The 23,520-nt window shown below is 36.9% G+C and overlaps 1 protein-coding gene across 2 annotated transcripts in view; it reads left to right on the top strand.

Annotated features, from left to right (window-relative positions):
• Positions 1–23,520, top strand: part of RPGRIP1 (RPGR interacting protein 1) — a 102,457-nt gene that overhangs the window by 16,490 nt on the left and 62,447 nt on the right. For both annotated transcript variants that reach the window (XM_082384943.1, XM_082384944.1), the window contains 8 exons: positions 11,950–12,082; positions 14,887–15,161; positions 16,295–16,394; positions 16,913–17,044; positions 17,707–17,812; positions 20,618–20,641; positions 21,543–21,689; positions 22,169–22,242. In XM_082384943.1, the coding sequence (XP_082241069.1) occupies positions 11,950–12,082; positions 14,887–15,161; positions 16,295–16,394; positions 16,913–17,044; positions 17,707–17,812; positions 20,618–20,641; positions 21,543–21,689; positions 22,169–22,242 (991 nt within the window). The remainder of the gene's footprint in view (positions 1–11,949; positions 12,083–14,886; positions 15,162–16,294; positions 16,395–16,912; positions 17,045–17,706; positions 17,813–20,617; positions 20,642–21,542; positions 21,690–22,168; positions 22,243–23,520) is intronic.

The raw sequence follows: 23,520 nt of genomic DNA, 5'->3' as shown, positions 1-23,520 counted from the left end.
GATAGGGCACTTTATGCACTGCCCATGGGTGTATAAGTGGTGCCATCACTTTGGAAAAAATCTTGGCATTATCTAGTAAAATTGAACATGCAGCTTTACTTCTAGGTATAAAATTTGCAGGGATTTTTGCATATGTGTACCAAGAGACATTTATCAGCATGTTCATAGTAACGTTCATAAGAATAAAAAATGGAAACAACATAAATGTCCATTGATCAGAAAATGAATACACACTGACATGTAATTATACACTGAAATAAATTTGTTTTCTTTATAATAAATAATTTAATTTTCTTTATAAAATTATAAAGAAATACAAGGCAGTTATTAATACAATATTCAAGATAGTGGTCCCTCTGGGAGAAGAAGGGAATAGTATGGGTGAGGAACTTACAGAAGGTATTAGTAATCTCCTGTTTCGTAAGCTGGTATGTATGTATGTGTATGCTTTATTATTATTCTTTAAACTGTCCGTATATGTTTTATTTCCTCATTTATATGTGTGAGATAGAAAAAATAACATATATAGTAATATTTATATAATAATACATGTATAATGTATGCTGTATATAATACATATATATTATACATAATAGTTTTATTGGGATATAAATTACATAACATAAAATTCACTCTTTTAAAGTATACAATTTCTTAATTTTTACTATATACACAGAGTTGTGCATTCATCTCCAGTACCTAATTTTAGAACATATCATTACCTCCCCCAAAAAACCTTATAGCAGACATTCCCCATGTCCCCACTCCCTGCCCCTGGTAATCACTTTAAGTCTCTATGGATTTGCCTATTCTGGACATTTTATATAAATGGAATCATATAATATATGATTTTTTGTGTTTGGCTTCTTTCACTTAGCATAATATTTTCAAAGTCCATCCAAGTTGTAACATTTATCAATACTCCAATCCTTTTTATTGATGAATAATAATACCACATTTTGTTTATACACTCATCAGTTGATGGACATTTGAGTTATTTTCACTTTTTGGCTATTGTAAGTAATGCTGGTATGAACATTTGTGTACAAGTTTTCGTGTGGACATATGTTTTCATTTCTCTTAGGTATATACCTAGAAGTGGAATTGCTGGGTCATTTGGTAATTCTATGTTAGTTCGAGGAACTGCCAAACTATTTTTGAAAGCAGTTGCACATTTTTGCATCCCTACTAACAATTCATGAAAGTTCTGATTTCCTCATATCCTCACTGAGGTGTTGTTATTGTTGTTGTTGTTATTGTTACTGAGGTGGTATCTCGTGTTGTTTTTTTAATTTATTCTTTCTTTTTGTGGTTTTGATTTGCATTTCCCTAATGAATAATCATGTTGAACATCTTTCATGTGTTTATCAGCCATTTGTATATCTTCTTTGGAAAAATGTCTCCTCAGATCCCTTGCCTATTTTTAAACTGGGTTATTTGCCTTTATATTGTTGGTTGTTAAGAGTTCTTTATGAATTTTGGATACACGTCTCTTAACAGATATATGATTTGCAAATATTTTCGTCATTCTGTTGGTTGTCTTTTCACTTTCCTGATAGTGGCCTTTGAAGCACAAAAGTTTTTAATTTTGATGAAGTCCAATTTATTTATTTATTTTTTGATACTTGTGCTTTTGGTTCCATGTCTAACTTCATAGTGTCATGTCTAATACTGCATGGCCCAAGGTCACAAAGGTTTATTTCCACATTTTCTTCTAAGAATTTTATACTTCTAGCTCTTACATTTAGGTCTGTGATCCATTTTAAGTTTATTTTTAATATGGTTTGAGGTAAGGATCCAACTTCATTCTTTTGCATGTGTCTATCCAGTTGTCCCAGCACCATGTGTTGAAGAAGTTATCCTTTCCCTACTGAATTTTCTTGACACACTTGTCAAAAATCAATTAGCCATACATGTATGGGTTTATTTCTGGACTCTCAATTATAGTCCACTGATCTACATGCCTATCCTATGCCAATATCATGGATTATTATAGCTTTGTAGTAAGTTGAAATCAGGATGTGAAAAATAACTTTGCTATTTTTCAAGATTATTTTAGCTATTCTGGATCCCTTGTATTTCTATCTGAACTATAGGATCAGATTGTCAATATCTGCCCCCCAAGAAAAAAGCCAACTGGAATTTTGATAGAGATTACATTGAATCTATACATGAATTTTGGAAGTTTTGCAATGTTATCAATATTAAGTCTTCAAATCCATGAACTTGGGTTATCTTTCTATTTACTTAAACAGTCTTTAATTCCTTTCAATTATGTTTTATAACTTTTGGTGTACAAGTTTTATACTTCTTTGTTAAGTTTATTCTTATGTATTTTTTTGATGCTATTGTAAATGGAATTGATTTCTTAATTTTATTTTCAGATTGTTCGTTGCTAGTATATAGGAATACCATTGATTCTTACATATTGATCTTATACCCTGAAACTTTACTGAACTCATTTACTAGTTCTAATAGATTTTTTAGTAGATTCCTTAGGATTTTCTAGATAAAAGAAATAGACAATATTCATTGTCTGTGAATAGAGATAGTTTTACTTATTTCTTTCTAATTTAGATGCCTTGTATTTCTTTTTCATGCCTAATTTCCATAGATAGAATCTCCAGTAAAATGTTGAATAGAAGTGGCAAGAGTGGACAACCTTGTCTTTTTCCTGATCTTATGGGGGAAGCTTTCAGTCTTTTACTATTAAGCATGATTTTAGCTGTGAGTTTTTTGTAGATGACACTTATCAGGTTGGAGAAATTTTCTTCTGTTAGCAATTAGTTGAGTGTTTTTTATCATGAAAAGATGTTGGATTTGTCAATTTTTTTTTTCTGTGTCTATTGATATGATCATGTGGGTTTTGTCCTTTGTTCTATTAATATGATACATTAAATTGATTGACTTTCATCTGTTAAACAAAGATTGCATTCCTGGGATAAGTTACATTTGGTTATGGTGCATAATTCTTTTCATATGTTGCTGGATTCAGTTTGCTATTATTTTTTTGAGGATTTTTTTGTCCGTAGTAATAAGGGATCTGTAGTTTCCTTTCTTGCGAGGACTTTGGTTTTGGCCTTATATGATAAGTTGGGACATGTTCCCTCTTTTAATTTTTGGAAGAGTTTGTGTAGGATTGATATTAATTCTTCTTTATACATTTGGTAGAAGTCATCAGTGAAGTCATGTGGGCTTGCGGTTTTCTTTGTGGGAAGTTTTTTATTACAAATTCAATTCTTCTACTCAGTCTATTCAGATTTTCTGTTTCCTCTTAAGTCAGTTATAGTAGTTTGTGTCTTTCCAGGAATTTATCTGCTTCACCTAGGTTATCTAATTTGTTGACACACAATTGTTTGTAGGATTCCCTCATAATTCTTTTTATTCCTTTAAGGTTGGTAGTGACATCCTCTTGTTCATTCTTGACTTTAGTAATTTGAGCCTTTTTTTCTTTGTTGATTTTGTTGATCTTTTAAAGAACCAACTTTGGTTTTATTGACTTCCCTATTGTTTTTCTATTCTCTATTTCATATATTTCTGCTATAATCTTTATTATTTTCTTTCTCTGCATGCTTTGGGTTTAGTTTCCTCTTCTTTTTTCTAATTTCTTAAGGTGAAAGTTAGGTAATGGATTTGAAATCTTTTTTTCTTTTTAATGTGGGCATTTACATCTGTAAATTTCCCTGTTAACCCTGCTTTAGCTGCATCCTATGTTTTGGTATGTTGTGTTTTCATTTGCGTATTTAATATAAAAAATGTTTTAAAAAAAAGGAGGACCCATGATGGGACCTAGTCCAGCTGGGATGTAACAAATTCCTCATAGTCTCTAGCGCTTGTTCAATTGTTGATTCTAAATGAATCATATTTTTTTGTTTCTTTTTTTATTCAGATGTAGTTGATGTACAATATTACATAAGTTACAGGTGTACCACATAGTGATTCGCAGTACTTAAAGGTCATACTCCGATTGGTTATTATAAAATATTGACCATGTTCCCTGTGATATACAATACACCTTATAGCTTATTTATTTTATACATAATAGTTGGTACCTCTGAATCCTCTACCCCTATCTTGCCCCCCCCCCCCGCTGGTAACCACTAGATTTTTCTCTATATCTGCGAGTCTGTTTCTTTTTTGTTATATTAATTTGTTTTATTTTTTAGATTCCACACATAAGTGATATCATACAGTATATGTCTTTCTCTGTCTAACTTATTTCACTTAGCATAATACCCGCCAAGTCCATCCATGTTGCTGCAAATGGCAAAATTTCATTCTTTTTTTATGGCTGAATAGTACTCCACTGTGTGTGTGTGTGTGTGTGTGTGTGTGTGTATGTATATACATACACACACACACACACACACACACACACACTTTATCCATTCATCTGTTGTTGGCCACTAAGGTTGCTTCTATATCATGGCAATTGTAAATAATGCTGCTATGAATATTGGGGTGCATGTATCTTTTCAAATTAGTGTTCTTGTTTTTTTTTGGGTGTATACCAGGAGTGGAATTTCTGTGTTGTATGGTAGTTATATTTTTAGTTTTTTGAGAAACCTCCATACTGTTTTCCACAGTGGTGGCACCAATTTACATTTCCACCAACAGCGTATGAAGGTCCCCTTTTCTCCTTATCCTCAGCGATATTTTTGTTCTTTTTGATGATACCGTTTTGACAGGTGTGAGGTAATATCTCACTGTGGGTTTAATTTGCATTTCTTTAAATGTTAATGATGTTGAGCATCTTTCCATGTGCCTATCGACCATCTGTATGTCTTCTTTGGAAAAATGTCTATTCAGGTCTTCTGCACATTTTTTAATCAGTTGTTTGTTTTTTTGATGTTGAGTTGTATGAGCTGTTTATATATTTTGGATATTAACCTCTTACTGGTCATATTTCAGATTTTCTTCCATTCAGTAGGTTGTCTTTTCATTTTGTTGATGGCTTCCTTTGCCATGCAAAAGCTTTTAAGTTTAGTTAGGTCCCATTTGTTTATTTTTGCTTGTATTTCCTTTGCTTTAGGAGACAGATCCAAAAAAATATTGCTACAATTTATGTCAAAGAGTGTTCTGCCAGTGTTTTCTTCTAGGGGTTTTATGGTTTCTGTTCTTACATTCAGGTCTTTAATCTATTTTGAGTTTTTGGTATATATGGTATTAGAGAATGTTCTAATTTCATTCTTTTACATGTAGCTGTCCAGTTTTCAGCCCCACTTATTAAAGAGACAGTCTTTTCTCCATTGTATAGTCTTGCCTCCTTTGTCATAAATTAATTGACCATAAGTGCATGGGTTTATTTCTGGGCTTTCTATTCTGTTCTTTTGATCTATGTGTCTCTTTTTGTGCCAGTACCCTACTGTTTTGAATACTGTAGCTTTATAGTATAATCTGAAGTCAGGGTGTGTGATTCCTCCAGCTCTGTTTTGGCTATTTGAGGTCTTTTGTGTTTCCATACAAATTTTGAAATTCTTTGTTCTGGTTCTGTGAAAAATGCCATTGGTATTTTGATAGGGATTGCATTGAATCTGTAGATTGCCTTGGGTAGTATGGTCACTTTAACAATATTAATGCTTTCAATTCATGAACATAGTATATCTTTCCATCTGTGTTGTCATCAGTTTCTTTCATCAGTGTCTTATAAATAGTTTTCCATACAGGTTTTTTACCTCCTTAAGCATGTTTATTCCTAGATATTTTATTCTTTTGATGAGATAGTAAATGGGATTGTTTTCTTAATTTCTCTTTCTGATAGTTTATGTTTAGTGTATAGAAATGCAACAAATATCTATATATTAATTTTATATATTGCAACATAACTGAATTCATTGATGAGCTCTAGTAGTTTTCTGGTGGTGTTTTTAGGATTTTCTATGTATAGTATCATGTCATCTGCAAACAGTGACAGTTTTACTTCTTCTTTTCAAATTTGGATTCCCTTTATTTCTTTTTCTTCTCTAATTACCATGGCTAGGACTTCCAAAACTATGTTGAATAAAAGTGGTGAGAGTGGACATCCTTGTCTTGTTCCTGATCTTAGAGGAAATGCTTTCAGCTTTTCACTGTTGAGTATGATGTTAGCTGTAGGTTTGTCACATATGGCCTTTATATGCAGGACCCTCAGGTTGGGGATCCCAGTGTGGGGCTCAGACCTCTCACTCCTTTGGGAGAACCTCTGCAATGTAATTATTCTCCAGTTTGTGGGTCACCCATCTGAGGGTATGAGACTTGACTATACCATGCCCCTACCCATCTCGTCGTCATGGTTCTTTATGTCTTTGTAGAAGTTCTTTTCTGGTTTTCTTTGGCTGTGGAACATCTTTCCTTGTAGGTTCTGGTCTTTTTAATTGATACTTGTTCTGCGGATAGTTGTGATTTTGGTGTGACTGTAAGGGGAGGTGAGGTCAGGGTCTTTCTACTTGGCCATCTTGGCCAATCTCTGGGAGGTATTTTTAAATGTCAGCATTTTGAAGAAGAATTGAGACTTCAGAACTGGAGCAGAAGTTCAGCAAAACTTTTAAAGGTGTTGGACTTGATGTTGACTTCCTGAGGACTGGATTAGTATACACTTCCTGCTTAGCTTTCCATTGGTCCTGAAGATGAAAATATGAAGAACTTCCAAACCATTAGGTTCAGAAGCAGGTACCTGCAGGTTTGAAGAGACGAGAAAGCTAGATCATAATATTTTAATAAGTGAAAAATCTACTATGTTCCTGATGTCTTTTAACAGTGCATAACTGGGGATTTTGTGCTTCTCAAAGCTTTAACTGTTAATACCATGAACAAAGCACATGAAACATGAACTGGCTGAGATCATTGTCAAAGTTGGAAAAGTCATAGAACTACTGATAGGAAAACCCTGTGCAGGAAATAATCATCTAGAGAATTCAGTCAGTTTGGAGACCATCCACACAACCAAAAATTAAAAAAAACTCAATATTTCTTCAGCACAGTAAAGGAAGTATGGAAGAAGGTGCCAAAGCAAAGGTTTTACACATTTGATTTGTGGGAAAAGAAACTTTTCTAGGTGTCATTACAAACTGTGTCCAATTCCCCTTCTGTTATTTATGAAATAGCTAAAAGTAAACCAAGTAAATACTTGCTGTAAATGAAGATTTTCATAAAGGTTTCTGGTCATGTTACAAATTTTCTTTCTAGTGACCATACTTTCCTGTTAAGTTAAGGAAATCAGCTGCATCATTTTTAAGTTCATTGGTTTGGAAGTTGTATCTTTTTTTTTTCATTCTAAGCAATCTTGACTTTATCTTAGAAACTCTGCTCTGGAAGAAGAAAAATGTTTGATCACATACAGATAAAACCACATTAAGGGAATATTTTATAGTAAATATTTAAAAATTAATTTTAATATTTTTTCTGTTATCAACAATTCCAAAAGAAAGTAATAAAAGTATTTGTGGTATGGTTAAACTGTATAACTAAAAATGTTGACATTATAAAATTTAAAAGAGAAAGAAAAAGAACAAGACACAATATAATGTAAAAAATTCTTGGCCAGTACACTACCAGAACTGATGGGGTACTTCTCTGCCATTGCAAACAGGTATGAATCAGTGGGCCACTCAGCTGGCACAAGCCAGTAGGTTTCAGCAGTGCCATGGATAAAAAGATAGCCCACATAATTGGGAGACTAATTTCGTTCAAATATATTGAGGATAGTGGGAGCTTGTTTGTCACTGAGAAGAAAGATGCAAATATGGGAAGAGACAAGGCTAGAATAAACCATATGATTTTGGATTTTATATGAAGGTATCAGAGTGCACTCATGGTTTCTAGCATATAGAAATAGATATAGGTGTGCGTGTGTGTGTGTGCGTGCGCCCGTGCACACACCTGTGTACATACACATACACTTCCTGACTCTGTCAGCTGAGAGGACATAGCCATAAGAACATGTAATACCCGGATCTTGGCTTTTAAATACCATTCTTCACTAACAGGTACCAGAGGCTCAGGTAGGGAAAGCACAAGGTGAGCCTAGAATATCTTATTGTGCCAGAAAATATGAAAGTTCTCAAAAAATCATGGAGATATTTTTAAAGGACAGCAGAACCAGCTGGAAGGGCTCACACTGGCCAAATCTGGGACAATTTGAGCATCAAAAGGAGTAATGATATTGACGGATTATAGCCCATTGAATAAAACAGAAATCCATGAGATCATACAGATATAAATAAACAGATGAATTAATAAACAGAGTGAAGGGAAATCTCTTATAGTAGAATGCCAACTAATAAATGTAGAAGGAATAATGGAATTAGAAACTCACCATTTGGTGACCATGATAGTGATAATTAATTCAGGCAAGAATTATTAAATAATGCTAAAGCTAGTAGGTGAAAATTTTATAGTGTCATAATTTAAAAGTTTAATGTCATACAACATTGTCATAATATACAATGTAAAATTATTTCCTCACAAAATAATTATTAGTTAATAGGTTTTTAAAAGACTTGTCAATTAACTTTACGGTAGACAAAACTATCAGACACCCTCTTAACCAATAACTGAAGTTAACATTAATGGTAATGAGACTGGTGGAGATACCAACATTATGTGCCTCCTGATATAATGCACTGAGAAGAGTATAGCTTCAGTTCTATGGGATTCCTGCCCCAAATGCATAACCTGAACCCATTATGAAGAAACATCAGACAAATCCTAACTGAGGGGCATTCTACAAAGGAAATGGCCTTTACTCTGTGCTCTTAAAATGTCAAAGTCATGAAAGACAAGGAGAAACTAAAAAAACTATTCTAGAGTGAAGCAGACTAAAGAGACATGGCAATCGAATGCAACACATGATCCTGAATTATTGAAATTTGAATGGTCTATGGGTTAGATGGTAAAATGATATTAATGTTAATTTCCTGATTTTGATGGATATACTGTGCCTATGTACATATGTTCTTCTTTTTAGGAAATATACAGTGAATTCTTTAGAAGTAATGGGACATCGTGTCTATAATTTCCTTTTAAGTGGTTCCAAAAAGTAATATGTAGAAAATATATGTAATATTATATATTATGTAACATATATATGTAGAAAGAGAGAGGAAGAATAGGATAAGGCAAATGAAGTAAAAGGTAACAATTGTGGAATCTAAGTGAAGGGGATATAGGAGTTCTGTGTATTATTCTTGCAAATTTTCTGTAATTTTGAAATTATTTCAAAATAAAAACTTATTAAAAGAATCATAAGAAAATAAATGAAGAATTTAAAAATTGTGAATCACTATATATTTTACACCTATAACTTATATAATATTGCATATCAACTATATTTCAACTTAAAAAAAAAGAAAGGAAAGAGACATTATTTATTGCTTTTCTTTTAGGAGCAAAATAATTAGAAGATGTTATAACATATGAGGATCAATAAACCCTAGTGGCAATTATGGCTAACCTGTCTAGCTGAGCCAAAGCTAGTTGATTCATGTGAGATAGATGGGGAAAAGAAGTCTCCAGAAGGGAAGCCAAGCACCTGGCCCAAGGCCTGGGAGTTTTACTTGATTTCCAAAAGGTTAAATCATTCGTATGCAGGGATTGTATTGCGGGAGGGGAGAGATTGGTTACTGGAAAAAAGGAGGAGGGGGATGACTTGCCTGAATCAGGAATTGCTGGGGTCATGCTGGTCTTCTTGAGACCAAATAGATTGCATAGATAGAGATCCAAACTCCTTTAGATAATATTCTCTACTTGGGAAGACTGTGTCATTAACTGAACAAACAGTCTTTCAGTATCATTTAATCAGACAAAACTATTCATAGAAAGTCATGGTGTGGGAAGTCTTAGCCTCATAGGAAGATATCTGAGACACAGCTGACTTAATCTGGGTCAGGAGGGTTAATGATTCGCTGGAGGAAGTAATAGAATCAGAGACTAGCCAGATCCCTGACTTCCATGAATTCATCTCACCTCAAGACTTCTCCTTCATATGCATGATTTTCATCTGCAATGATTACACATGTTATTACCCACTCTGTTTTCATCTTCTCTCATTCCTATCCTAACATAAAGAGGTCCTTCAAAATTAGGCAGTAGGGTGGCTTCTTGCCTAGAGGTACCAACTCAAGACACAGACTGAGAGAAAAAAAGTCTGCAAAACATATATACAGCAAAGAACTTATATTCAGAATTTACAAAGAGCTCTTACAACTCAACAATAAAAATATTTTTAAAAACCCAACAATAAAAAATGAGCAAAAGATTTGAACACACGCTTTATTTAAGAAGAAATGCAGATAGCATAGAGCATACAAGAAATGTTCAACCTCATTTGTCATTAAGGAAATGTAAATTAATAATGCAAATTAATACACTTAAAACCACTATATACCCACTAGGATGGCTAAAATTTAAAAGACCAAGTGTTGATGAGATGTAGAGGAACGGGAACTCTCATACACTGCTGGTGGGAATATAATATGGTATAATCCCTTTGGAAAACAGTTTGGCAATTTTTTTAAAAAGTTAAACATGTACCTACCTTATGACCCAACTATTTCACTCCTGTGTATATACCCAGAGAAATGAAACCATATGTTACACAAAGATTTATACACAGATATTTATAGTAGCTCTGTTTGTAATAACCAAAAACGAAATAATCCAAATGTCCATCGACAGTAAATGGATAAATAAATTATGGTTTATCCAGAATACTACCAGCAATCAAAAGGGACTATTGATAAATGAAACACCACGTATGAATCTCAAAATAATACTCCTGAGTGAAAGAAGTCAGACAAAAAAAAAAAAGGGACTTCCCTGGAGGTCCAGCAGTTAAGACCCCACACTTCCAATGCAGGGGATGCGGGTTCAATCCCTGGTTGGGGGCATGGCACAGTGTAGCGCCACCCCACCCCCACCTCCCACTCCAAAAAAAAAACACTGGGTATATAATGGATGATTCGAACTATATAAAATTCTAGAAAATGGAAACTACTTTGAAGTGACATAAAACATATGTATCGGTGGTTGCCTGGGAACAAAGGTGTGGGTTGGGGCTAGGATGGGGTGGAGAGGAATGGATTGCTAAGGGGCACAAGGAAACTTGGCAATAATGGATATGTTCATTATCTTTTTTTTCTTCGTTTATATGTTCATTATCTTAATTGTGATGGTTTCACAGATACATACCTATGTCACAATTAGTAAGATTTTACACTTTAAGTATGTTCAGTGTAATACATGTCAATTATACTTCAATAAAGTTATTTTTTTTAAAAACTTACATTTCATCATTTCCAAAGGATAGATTGGAGAGGTGGTAGGGTACCTTAGGTGGTTCTGAGACTAAGGTTCTGAGCTCTCTTTCTTCCGGGAAGGAGCTGTATTTTGAGCTCTGGGTTTTAGAATGGCTGCTACAAGATCAGAGCTGACTCTAGACTAGTGAACACTCGCACACTCAAAGGTGTACTGTAGTTTCCTCTGCTTAGATCAAACAGAGGCTCTATTCCAAGGAGGCAGCTTTGGGGACAGTTTCTCCACACCACGGAAACAAAGGCGATGACTCTTGGTACTCAAGAAAGGTTTCTATCCTTTTCCTTACTGGGGATTTGAAGACAGTTGTGGGCACAATCCTTATCTAGGTCCAAATTATCTAATGAGGAGGAAAAATAAAAGAGTGGATTAAAAATAAAAATTAAGTAGACTAAAAGCCCTATTTGATACTTTTAGAAAGAGAATATACTTTCCAGACAGGAGGTTGAGTCATATGCTGGAATGATTTTCCACATCCAGGAGTGACGTGGAATGATAAAGAGGTCCATTGGTACACATTTCTTATACTTCCTGAATTTCCTCTTAAACACATGACTCAAAATAGATTCAAGCCCTCTGGGCAAGATGTGGTGAGAGATATGATGGGTTAAAAAATTACATGTAAAAATAATCTTCATTTACCCTCTCCTGGGACTTTAGGTAAGAATATAAAGACTCAACTACCCTTGAGCAGGATGACCCGGGAAGAATTGGAGGACAGTTTGTTTCGTCTTCGTGAAGAGCACATGTTGGTGAAGGAGCTTTTTTGGAAGCAACAGGATGAGATCAAAAGGTACCCAGAGTTCTCCTTAAGTCTTTAAAAGCTGTATCTACACCAGGCCTACACCACAATAAACCAAAAAGAATACATTTTCCTAAGATGTCTACACCAGAAAACAATTCAAATGTCAAGGATGGTTAACTCCAAAAATAATTTTTGAAGCAATATTGCTTTATTCTGTTTTCTTGCCAAACATATCAATAGACTGTGGCCATAGTTCATAAAGCATCATCAGAGTTATTCCAACCCAAAGAACAAGAGACTGGGCAGGCTCCTGCCCTGGTCACAAAAGAGAGAACGGGGACCGGGGAATGGCCAAAATCTCAGGGGACCAAAGGCTGCAGGGGCAAGTAAGAGAAGGGGTTTTTATTTACAAAACAAAACCAAAAATCGTATTGATCATTTACTGTATGCAGGCATGTTATACGTGCTTTATATGTGTTAACTCATTTAATACTATTTAATACTATGAAAGAATCATCATTAAGAATGAAAGGGAGCACGAAGAGGTTAAGTAACTTGCCCAAGGTCATAGCCAGTGGGTGGCAGAGCTGAAAGCTCTTAACTCCAAAATATACCATACACAGTGACTTTAGGGTATTGGCTTTCAAAAGTGTAGCTTTTGGGTGCAGACCTGGAAAAGAATCTGAGATGGGGTGTGGGTAGATAAATAGACAGGGAGAATGAGAGTTCCGAAAGTCTGGGGTTAATATCTAGGACACATTTTGAAGATATTTGTGTCAATGCCTCCTAGCCAGAGACCACCAGGAACACACCTATAGCTGGGCAAGTTGGGTTAATTACTGCTGTAGCTTGAAAAAGTGCATACCATGGGCATCTCAGTAAGACTGTTAGAAAGAGCCTATTACAGGATTTTGGCTTCAGTTGGGTGATTTTGGCTTCAGTTGGGTGATTTGGGGGAGGGTCCAAGGTAACAGAAGTTTGCTCTAGATTTGGTACTGTCAGAAAGCAGGGGCAGTTCTATGTTTGGATATCTCAATGTCTTATCTACAGAGAGGTTAGACTAGGTGAGGCTAAAGCTGTAATCGGGAAAGAAGCAGCAGTCACTCATATTAGCCAGGAGAGGAGCACGTTTGGTATTCTGCAGACAGCAGAGTGCACTTGTTTTTGGGCTGAGACGAAAGTATGTAGTGGCCTTGTTTGGTATCACTCTGTCATGGTCTCAGAGTGGCCTTCTGTGATGTTGTTGTTCTGTGAGATTATGTCCAACAGCGCAATAACATGGCCTAGTTGTGAACGCCAGGCCACCAAACAACACTGAGGACTAGCTATGTCAGACCAATTCCCCGATGTCAAGAGCATTGCTTTGCTTTCTCATTGGTAATCTCCAGGAGTGGTTCAGAGCTTCATTTAGAATCTACAGCATTGCAGGCTTCCACTGTATGCCAACACTCTTCAGAATTGGAGATTCTTTTATATTGTGGAGAACTCTAGAATCCAGTGAAGTCAGATGGTTGCATGGGCCAAAAAACCTTGTCTGTTGGTCAGTAACCAAAAAGTACCTGAGGTTATAGATAGTGACTAAATTGGATTCTATCCCCTCAGACTTGGGGCAAGTTACCTAGCTGTTTAATGCCTTGATCTCTTTATTGGGATATAATGATATGTAATAATAACAGCTAACTCCTACAGTGCTTACAACGCACCATCACTGTTCAAAGCCCTTTATATATATTAACTTATTTTATCCTCATAACAATCCAATGAGCAGGTACTATTTTTATCTTTATTTATAGATGAGGAAACTGAGCACAAAATGTTAATGACATGCCCCAGGCCACATAGTCAGTAAATGTCAGAACTGGCAGGCAGTGGGAACACAGAATCTGATGGTAATGGTTAAAAGTATGATTTTAGGTCAAGATAATAAATAGTGATTGACTATCCATTGTAGGTAAGGCTCGGTGTAAGCAGGGTGGGTACAGAGGAATAATCCTTAGAGTGGGCACATATACAGGAATGTGTGGACAATTGGGACTGGAGAAGTAAATATTAAAATTTCTACGTATATTTAATTATCTCCCTGTTAAAAATTAGTATTTTTGTTTCTGTTTTATAATGACCATAATTCATCAGTACAAAAGAAACTGTATATAATTTTAAAATAAGTATACACACGAATATACTCAGGACTGCCTCATTTTTTACTAAGAGAGTGTGTGAGCACTGTAACAGAATGAACAAAGACAGACACCAAGATGTCCCTGCTCTGAAAGAGTTACAGTGTATTGGGGACAGAAAATTAATTTTTTTTTCTTTTTTTTAGAAAGGAACTTGATTAGATACCAAGGGTGGGGGAATTCTTTTTTTTTTTTAGACACCAATTATACTTGAACATTTGTTATTTTATTTTATTTTATTTTTAATTAATTTATTTATTTTTGGCTGTGTTGGGTCTTCGTTTCTGTGCGAGGGCTTTCTCTAGTTGTGGCAAGTGGGGGCCACTGTTCATCGCGGTGCGCGGGCCTCACTATCGCGGCCTCTCTTTTTGCGGAGCACAGGCTCCAGACGCGCAGGCTCAGCAGTTGTGGCTCACGGGCCCAGTTGCTCCGCGGCATGTGGGATCCTCCCAGGCCGGGGCTCGAACCCGTGTCCCCTGCATTAGCAGGCAGATTCTCAACCACTGCGCCACCAGGGAAGCCCAGAAAATTAATTTTTAAGTGTAAATAGTGGACTACAGCACATAAGTTTATATCAGAGATCAATTCAGATTATTAACCACCAGATAAACTGTAGAGATAGTAACTGTCATAGAAGGAGAGGGCACGAGCCACCAGCTCTCTTTTTGCCCACAGGATGAGGACAGCCTTGCTCCGGTCAGCTGCAGCAGGCCGGGACCGGAAGGCCGAGGTGGCAGCGGCGGAGCAGCTCTCGGGGCCTGCTGGGCGGCGGCGGAACGCGGGTTGGCGGCAGCGGCCCCCCAAGCACCTGCGCCCCCCGCTGCGCGGGCTGCAACTGCAGTTCCAGCCCGTCGGCCCCCCTGCTCCCCGTTGCACCCAGCCTCGCGTCCACGCGGGACACAGACAGCTCCACACCGCCGGGGCAGCGGGGGCCGAGAAACCCAAGAGGGGTGAGGCTCAGGGCCAAAACACTGGGAAGGATTGACTTGCCAGCCACATTTTCCTCCCACTGCTTTATTCCGCCCACCACGCCCATTTCGTTCTTTTGTTCTCGTTCCTTTCTACCTCCCTAAAATCTTTTTTTCCTGAGTAGGATGTCCAGTTCAAAGTTCTCAGTTCACCATGCAGTACTGCTGAGAGGAGAATCAGACACTGGAAATGGGAACTTTGCTGGTCAAGTTCTGCAGGGCTCTGGAAAAGAGAGATAACTTTGATGACCTGCTTAGGTGTGAATGGCAGTGATCTTAAGACAGGTCCCTCTCCTGGTTCTCTGGGCTAAGTGGCCTGTGCCTCTAAAACGGGGGTTCTTCACCTTTTGGGGGAAATGGACTCCTTTGCAACCATGATCAAAAGCTAGGCATTCTCCCAAGAAAAATGCACACACACATAGACAAAACTTTGCATACAATTCCATGGGTTCAGAGATTGTCAAAGCCTATTCCTGAAGTGCAGGCCTGGTAATCAGGCTGTTAAGTGAGGAGCTGCAGATTTTCATCTTCCTGTATCCCCAGTGGCTAAGCATCTCTAGCTGCTGTGGAACCCAACACTGAATTAAATATAGTGCTGTGTGTATATTTCCTTCACCTGGCCTACTCATCCCTGTTTTAGGTCCACGGGAATGGGGTGTCTTAACCCTGGGGACTCAATGTTAGGTTTTGTTCAGCACAGTCCTATATTTTCAAGTTCCCTCCTTGAGCCAACAAAATCTTTGTGAAAACAGCTAAAAGTAGAAGAACTAAATAAGTCTAAATTTCAATTCAGTTTAACTTCAGCATTATTGAATAGCAGTTATATACTAGGCACTAGAGACAAAGATGCATTAGAGCTAGACACACAGTCCCTGCTCTTCTTCCCCTTTATAGTGACCTACTTGAGAGTCTGTAGTCCTGCTGACTTATTAAGTCAGTAGCATATCTATGCAAGAGTAAAAACTGAGAAGCTCCCCTCTGAGATCATTGGTCATATAAGGATTTCCTCCAGATCTCAAGGCTCCCTACTTCCAGCACTTGGTGTTCCATTTCTAGCACTTGGGGTTCTGGAAAAATCTGTTGCCAGAGTCTGCATCTTCTGTCTAAACTTTCAGAGTCAAGGGACAGGCTGAGCTACACAGCTCCTCCCACATTCAAGGAACATGTGACAAATGAAAAAGCCAGAGGTGAAGTATCCAGTGAACCCAGCGAACAGTGAGTTCTTTTCCTTTATCCTGCGCTGTTACTCTTTCAACTTTAATTGGAAAAACCTCATTTAGGGAACAAGTGAATGTTGCCATTTTTGAGTCTTTCCAGAATAATCAGAGAAGATGAAAGTCAACCCAGTTTGGAAGTTGTCAAATTCCAACTTCATTGCTTAAAAATGGAAAATAAGCATCTCTTTGTCTTCCAAGGAAAGGAAAATAAAGGCCCTTTCCTTAATTGAAGGTATTCCCTCTCTTTCCCTTTATATTTTCCCCCTTAGGTCGTAATTCACTTATATTTCTGTTTGACACTGGAAAGCTATATTTGGTAAGTTTATCCTCCACATATGCCAAGATTACTAACTCCTCTAAGTTCTTTTTATATATGTGAGGGCCCAGTTCTAAACCCCTATAACAGCGGTTTCTAATTCTTCTTTTCGTGTTTAATATTCCTAATTCTAACAGTATAATCTCTTTTAACAAAGTCATAATTATGATTAAACTCACTGGTCTATGCATGCCTAACAGTGCCCACATTATGACCAGCGATACTATGCAAGTGGAAGAACCACCCAAGTCTTCTGAGAAAATGTGGTCCAAAGATGAGAATTTTGCACAGAGAAGTTCTTTGGAGTGTGCTCAGAAGGCCACAGAGCTTCGGTAAGGGTGTGGCATTCCATGCCTCAAGCCGTAATGAACTGAAAAAGAGGTTCTTGTTTGTACCTTTCCTCCATCTCAGAGGAAAAGAGAATGCTTGGGATTAATTCAACCTGAGAAGTAGACCTGGAGGCCCAAGTGGTTAAGGAATGGATTAACATAAAAGGGATGCCTATATATAATAAAAGGTCTGCTGCTTCCCTTCATAGAAGGAAAACTGTTTCATCCTCATCACCAGATGGGGGTTCTCAGCCCCCACTATGCATCAGTCCGTGGAAAACTTTTTTTTTTTTTTTGATGTGGCTGGTCTGTTTTAGTCCCTAGAAAACTTTTTAAAAAATAGACTTTATTTTTTAGAGCAGTTTTAGGTTCACAACAAAATTGAGCATAAAGTACAGAGATTTCCCGTATACCTCCCTGCCACTTCTCCCCACACAGCCTCCTTCACTGTCAACGTCCCACAGCAGCTAGAATTGGGAATCTCTGAGACAGAGTCTAGCGAACCCAAATCCTCCCCCAGTACCTTTCAAATGATAAAGAAAACATGATCTCTTAGGTTCAGAAATAACGATCTTCCTTTGTGTCCCTGTCCATATCCACAGGGGGAAAGATACTTAACTCTGTCCATTCACAGAGGATATTTTAGCACTGTCTTCTTTCTCCAGAGCTTCCATTAAGGAGAATATACAGCTGATTCAACTTAAGAAGCTCTTACATGAAAGGAATACTTCTTTGGCAGTGACAAAAGCACAATTAACAGAAGTTCAAGCTGTGAGTTGCCATCATCAGCTGTGCCTTTTTGGGGGAAGAAAATCAATTAGTTAAGAGATTTGTATTATTTTCTCCACTTTACACATGGGAGACCACAATGGAGAGAAACTAAGTTGCTTGTCGAAAGTCACACAATTGTGATGAATTGGGAGATTGGGATTGACGTGTATACACTGATGTGTATAAAATGGATGACTAATAAGAACCTGCTGTATAAAAAAATAAATTAAATTAAAAAAAAAAAAAGAAAGTCACACAATAGATAGGTGATATTCAAATCCAAGCCTTACAACTCAGAATCCATTCTTTTTCCAGTACTTGCCATTATCCCTCTGCTGGGAACAAGGCTCAAGCCCTACCTGCTAAGGTGGAATTAAGTGAGGTTACCTTGTGTCAGGTTAAGTTCCAAGCCAAAAACCACAACCAGAGTTTAATTAAACTTGGGGAGCCAAGAGCAGTCACAGGGGAGGGGAAGGAAACCAGATTCCTGAGCACTTTATATGTGACGGACTCTGTCCTAGATACTTAGAATCATGATCTCATTTAAGCCTGACAACAGCCATCAAGGTAAGTACATTTAATGGATGAGGGAACTGAGCCTCAAAGAAGTTAAGTAACTTGCTAAAGTTATAAAAATAGCAAGAGGCAGAGCAGGATTTGAGTCCAGTTTTATCTGGCATCGAGGCTCACACTCTTCTTACTACCACACAATGGAAACTCATATCTGAACGGTAGAAATAGGGCATAGAGGGTCTAAATAATAGATTGGCATTCTTTTATTGAATAAACATTTATTGACTACCACGAACTGTGCAAAGCACTTGGATACAAAGATTAAAAAGATAATTAAGACAGCTCCTGCCTTCAAGGAACTTACAAGAGTGAGAGGACAAGATGTAAACAAGTACAACTACCCACAAACAGGGTATGGGTGGGACACAAAAGAGAGAATGTTCAGATCCACCAGAGGATGGGGCGCAGGATCTGAAAAGGATCCATAAGACATTCTATTCGTGAGCCAAATACTGACAGTTTGGCAGGTGTTAATGAGCGTGCAAGACAGGGAAGGGCTTTCCGGAGGAAGAGTGGTGTAGGCCACGGCACAGAGGTGAGAAACATCAGGGATCAGGTCATGGAGGTCTTATCAGGAATTTAGACTTTATCCTACAGACAGTGAGAGCTGCAGAAAGGTTTTAAGCAAGTTGATAACATGATCAATTTTTTTTCCCCAAAGAGATCACTTTGCCTTTTTTTAATGTCCAAAATATTTTGAAATACATTTTAATAAAAAAATAATACTTTCAAGAAACTATTATAAAGCACTAATAATGATTAATTCTGGGTAGTAGTAGAATTACAGATGACTGCTATTATAGTACTTATACTTTTCTGAAATTTTCAACTTCTCAAAAATGACAGAACTACCAGGAAAGATCATCTGGCAGCAGAGTGAATGATAGGTTGGCTGGTTCAAGACTGCAGGTAACAGATGAGTACAGTGATCCAAGGGAGGCAGGATGAGGGTCCCAACCAAGGCAGTGAGAGAGGCTCATAGAGAAAGGACTGTGTTGGGAGAGGTCCAGGAAGTGGAAGAATGGACTTCATCACCAAAGTAGAGTGGGTGAGGGAAAAGGAGAAATGAGAGATGACTCCTGGGTCTCTAGCTTGGGTGATTAAATGATGGTGCCATTCACTGAGATGAGCTACAGCTGGTGCTGCCCTTGGTATGTCTGTTTTGATTGGGACTAAAGGCATCTGTACAAGGCCAACCTCCAAACCTATGTTTTGTAGAGAACTGTGCATATGCTCGTATTCTTTTGATTCAGTTAATTTTGGTAGCACTGAAAGGATGGGAAATCTGGGAAGGAAGTTACTTTCAAGTTGTATGGGTAAATAGCCATATTTGTGGAATTAAATTTTTTTTAAAATCCATCTATTCTTCCATTGCATTAAAGGAAGAAAGGGAGAAAGCCATTCTAAATTGAATGTCCTTGTCCATATTAGTGGTAGTGGTAAAGATGACCTAAAATGGTGAATCATTTTCTAAAATGTAGGTTTTACAATTTGTTTTTTATAAGCAATTTACCTTTCTAGTCATGCTTACACATATACTAAGATAAGTTTGCATCCTCTTAATCCTTTAGCAGCAAAATGTGTTCAGTAGTGCAGACTCTGGAGTCACACAGGCTGAGGTAAAGTTCTGCCTCAGCCTCTTGAAAGCTGTGCAATTCTGGGCAAGTTAGCTCTATGAGCTTTGGGTTTCTCATTTTTAAAGTTTAGATAACAATACCTCTCAGATTTGTTGTTAAGGATTAAGTGAGATAATATATGAGAAATAATTATGATGATCATAATGTAAGAGATAATGAAACACACAGTAACATATAACACATAGTAATTACTCAACCAATAATAGTAGCTGTTGTAGTGAGTTTGGCTATTGTTGTTTTTTCTATTTCTAAAACTGGAAAGAGACCTTTCTGAAGCATGATGAGTAGGAGATGGCACCTAGTTTGAAAATAAAAATACTTCTTAGAAAATCCACCAAGTGCAATGCAAATGTGAATAAATGACCCTTCATCCTTTTTAAAGAAATGGTGTCATCTATTACATTCACAGACTGCTTGGCAAGCTAGGGCAGGGGAAAAGGAGCAGCAATTAGTAAACAGGCACACAAATTGACTTGATTTGTGGGAATTTTTTATAACGTCTTTTAAAATAAATATTTAAACATCTGTATTATAAACATCAAAATAAACATCAAGTTGATATATCAATAGAATAATACTTTTTTCTTTCTTTCAGGCATATGAAACACTGCTCCAGAAGGTACTTAATAAACATTCCTTAACTCTCTGTTTCTTAGTAATCAGAGGAATGAAACCCAAATGAATCTTCATCTTCAAGTAACGTAACACCAGAATTGAGCTAACTAAATCAAAGTTATTATGTTATATAATTTTTATTGAGACAAATGGTACTATCACTATTATCGGAAGATACTGCATTGTTTTCACAAAAATTGAAATATGAGATCTGAGTTGAGAAATATTTGGAATAGTATTTTTCAGCCTATTGCTACAGAGAATTATAGCATTTGTTCAAAAATTCCTAAGAGTAGTCCTCTAGCATGTGTGAGGTGGTGAGATATAGCAAAGTTGTTGCAAACCTTCTCTGGTGTTACTAAATATTTGCACCTCTGTGAGTGGGGTACAGGTGAAGCTAGGTAAGTGTCCGTGAATAAGAATCACTAAGGCAGAGTTCCCAACATGACCAGCCACAACTGTTCCTCACCAGAAGGAACATGGTCATGCTGGGAACTCTGCCAGGAAAATGCACTTAACTTCTAGAGTTAACATGTCACTTTGCTAGGGGCAAAAGGAAAAATATTTCATCATAAAAAGCATTCACATAGTTTAGAAGGTAAAGGCAGCTGAGAAAGGTGGCACTTAATTTAGAATCAGGGTTGAATTTGAACCTTGGGAAAATTAAGGCTCCAGTGACAAATTACAGTTTCCCAGAGTGGAAAATCCTCACTAACAGGGAAATGGTACTTCCTGAGAAATGCTAGGGTGGAAAACAAGGTCAATTTACAGTGCAAAGGCAACATACTATAAATCAAAGCCCTTCTTTGAGACATCCACTAGGGAATGCTCCAGTTGTTTGTATCTTGAGACCCCTCCTGCTGAGTGATATAAACATTCCCAGAGCAACTCTCCTTTTACCCCAGAATCAGGGAATCCTGGGTACAGCCCATGATGCCCTCCTCAGCCAAGTGAATGAGCTCAGGGCAGAGCTGAAGGAGGAGAGCAAGAAGGCTGTGAGCTTGAAGAGCCAACTGGAAGATGTGTCCATCCTGCAGATAACACTGAAAGAGGTAAATAACAATAATAATTGAAAGATACCATCAGTTGTATGTGACATTCCAATTTCAGAGATGTTAAAAAGTGTATCTTAGCAAAAATATGGGTATTTTATTTTTTCAACTAAGAAAATTGAGATTCCAAGTGGTTAAATAACTTGCTCAAGATTATACCATTAGGGGAAAAACTGGGATTTATATTTATGTCTGTTCTCCAAAGTCTTTTCTCTATTATAATGTTCTGCTGTTTCCCTAACAGTAGAAACCCAGACACCATGAAAATTTAATTCAGAGAATCCTCATTAATTCCAATAAAAATTTCTATCACACCTTCAATTGGTTCAAGTCTTTATAGTTGAGTGGATCCTCATAGACATAGGAGATGAACATAGAAAATCTCCCACCCAAGTCCCACCCTGCAACAGAAAAGGGAGACCCTGTGCAAGGCAGTAGATTTTAAAATCTTATCTCAAGCACTCTACTATCATTCTTAGTTTCAGGAGAGAGTTGAAGATTTGGAAAAAGAACGAAAATTGCTGAATGACAATTATGACAAACTCTTAGAAAAGTGAGTACCAAGTTTGGATCTCAGAACATTTTTTTGTTATAAAAGACAATTACAGAAAAGTGCCTTCCAAATTTTAAAAATAAAAATAATACCTAGTCTCGATAAGGATACAGGGAAACTGGTACTCAGTACTGTTAGTGAGAATATAAATTGGCAGACTATTTTTGGAAGGGAATTTGACACTATCAAAAAAATGTTAAACGTGCATATCTTTTATGCCAGATAACCCATTTTTTGGAATCAAAACTAAAGAAATCCTCTTGTGTATGTGGAAAGAGATCTGTGTAGTAAGAATGTTAATTAATACATTGTTAATTTAATTAGTAGTAGTAAAAAAAAAGGAAACCATCCAGATTTTTTCTGATAGGGATCGACTAAATAAATCATGTTGCACTGCCACGTTGAAACGGTATAAAGCTGTAAAAAATGAGATAGATCTATATGCCTAAGATATACTATTAAAAGAAAAATCAAATTGCGAAAGAATGTGTTAATTGTGACCTAATTTACGTCATGTGTGTGTGCATCCACAAACTTTTAATGAGATGAAAGGACTGAAATAGGGCAAAGAGGCACTTTTATTCTATATACTTCAATATCATTTTAATTTTTCACAAGCATATATTTACGTAGTAATTTTGCAATTAAAAATACCTGTAAGTTTAAAAAAATTAAACGTGCCTTCTTACTAAGTTAAAGGCAGCAGGGGGTAGATTGGGGAGGTTGCGTGGGAGCAACCTGGGAACAACTGATGCTCTTCAACTCAGTGAAATAAGGTAGTGTGGGGATTACCCACTTTGAAGACTCCCTGTGGTAAACATTACTATTGGCCTCTTCCCTTCATTATTCATAACATTATCTTCTTGGATCATCATGTAATGTATGGGCAGGAAGTGCCAAGAAATCTTAGTACTAGTTTAACAAGTTGTTTTTAGACCACATTTATTAAAATGATAACTAGGAAAAAGACGTAAGCAGAAATAATTTCTTGATTATCAATGTCACTTCACTTGTGTAAATAATCAAGAACTGGCCATGTGTCTTTTACACTCAAGATGGGTCCGCCCTGACAGCTAGATATAGTGTTGTGCAGGCTGCAGTTATTGAAAAGTTTAGTTCCTGCCCTTCAGTGTAATAATTTACAATCTAGTTCAAAGGCAAGTATTCTCTAAACTAGCCACTGGTGAAAGTAGACAGAGGGATGGAGTAAGGAAAAGAAGAATATTCTGTTACTTATTTCTAATCTAGCAGGCCTGAGAATGTCTTGGTACACAGTTC

This window comes from Balaenoptera borealis (assembly GCF_965194805.1).
Source record: "Balaenoptera borealis genome assembly, chromosome: 3".
NCBI classification, from domain to species: domain Eukaryota; kingdom Metazoa; phylum Chordata; class Mammalia; order Artiodactyla; family Balaenopteridae; genus Balaenoptera; species Balaenoptera borealis.
This window is presented reverse-complemented; position numbering and strand designations above follow the sequence as displayed.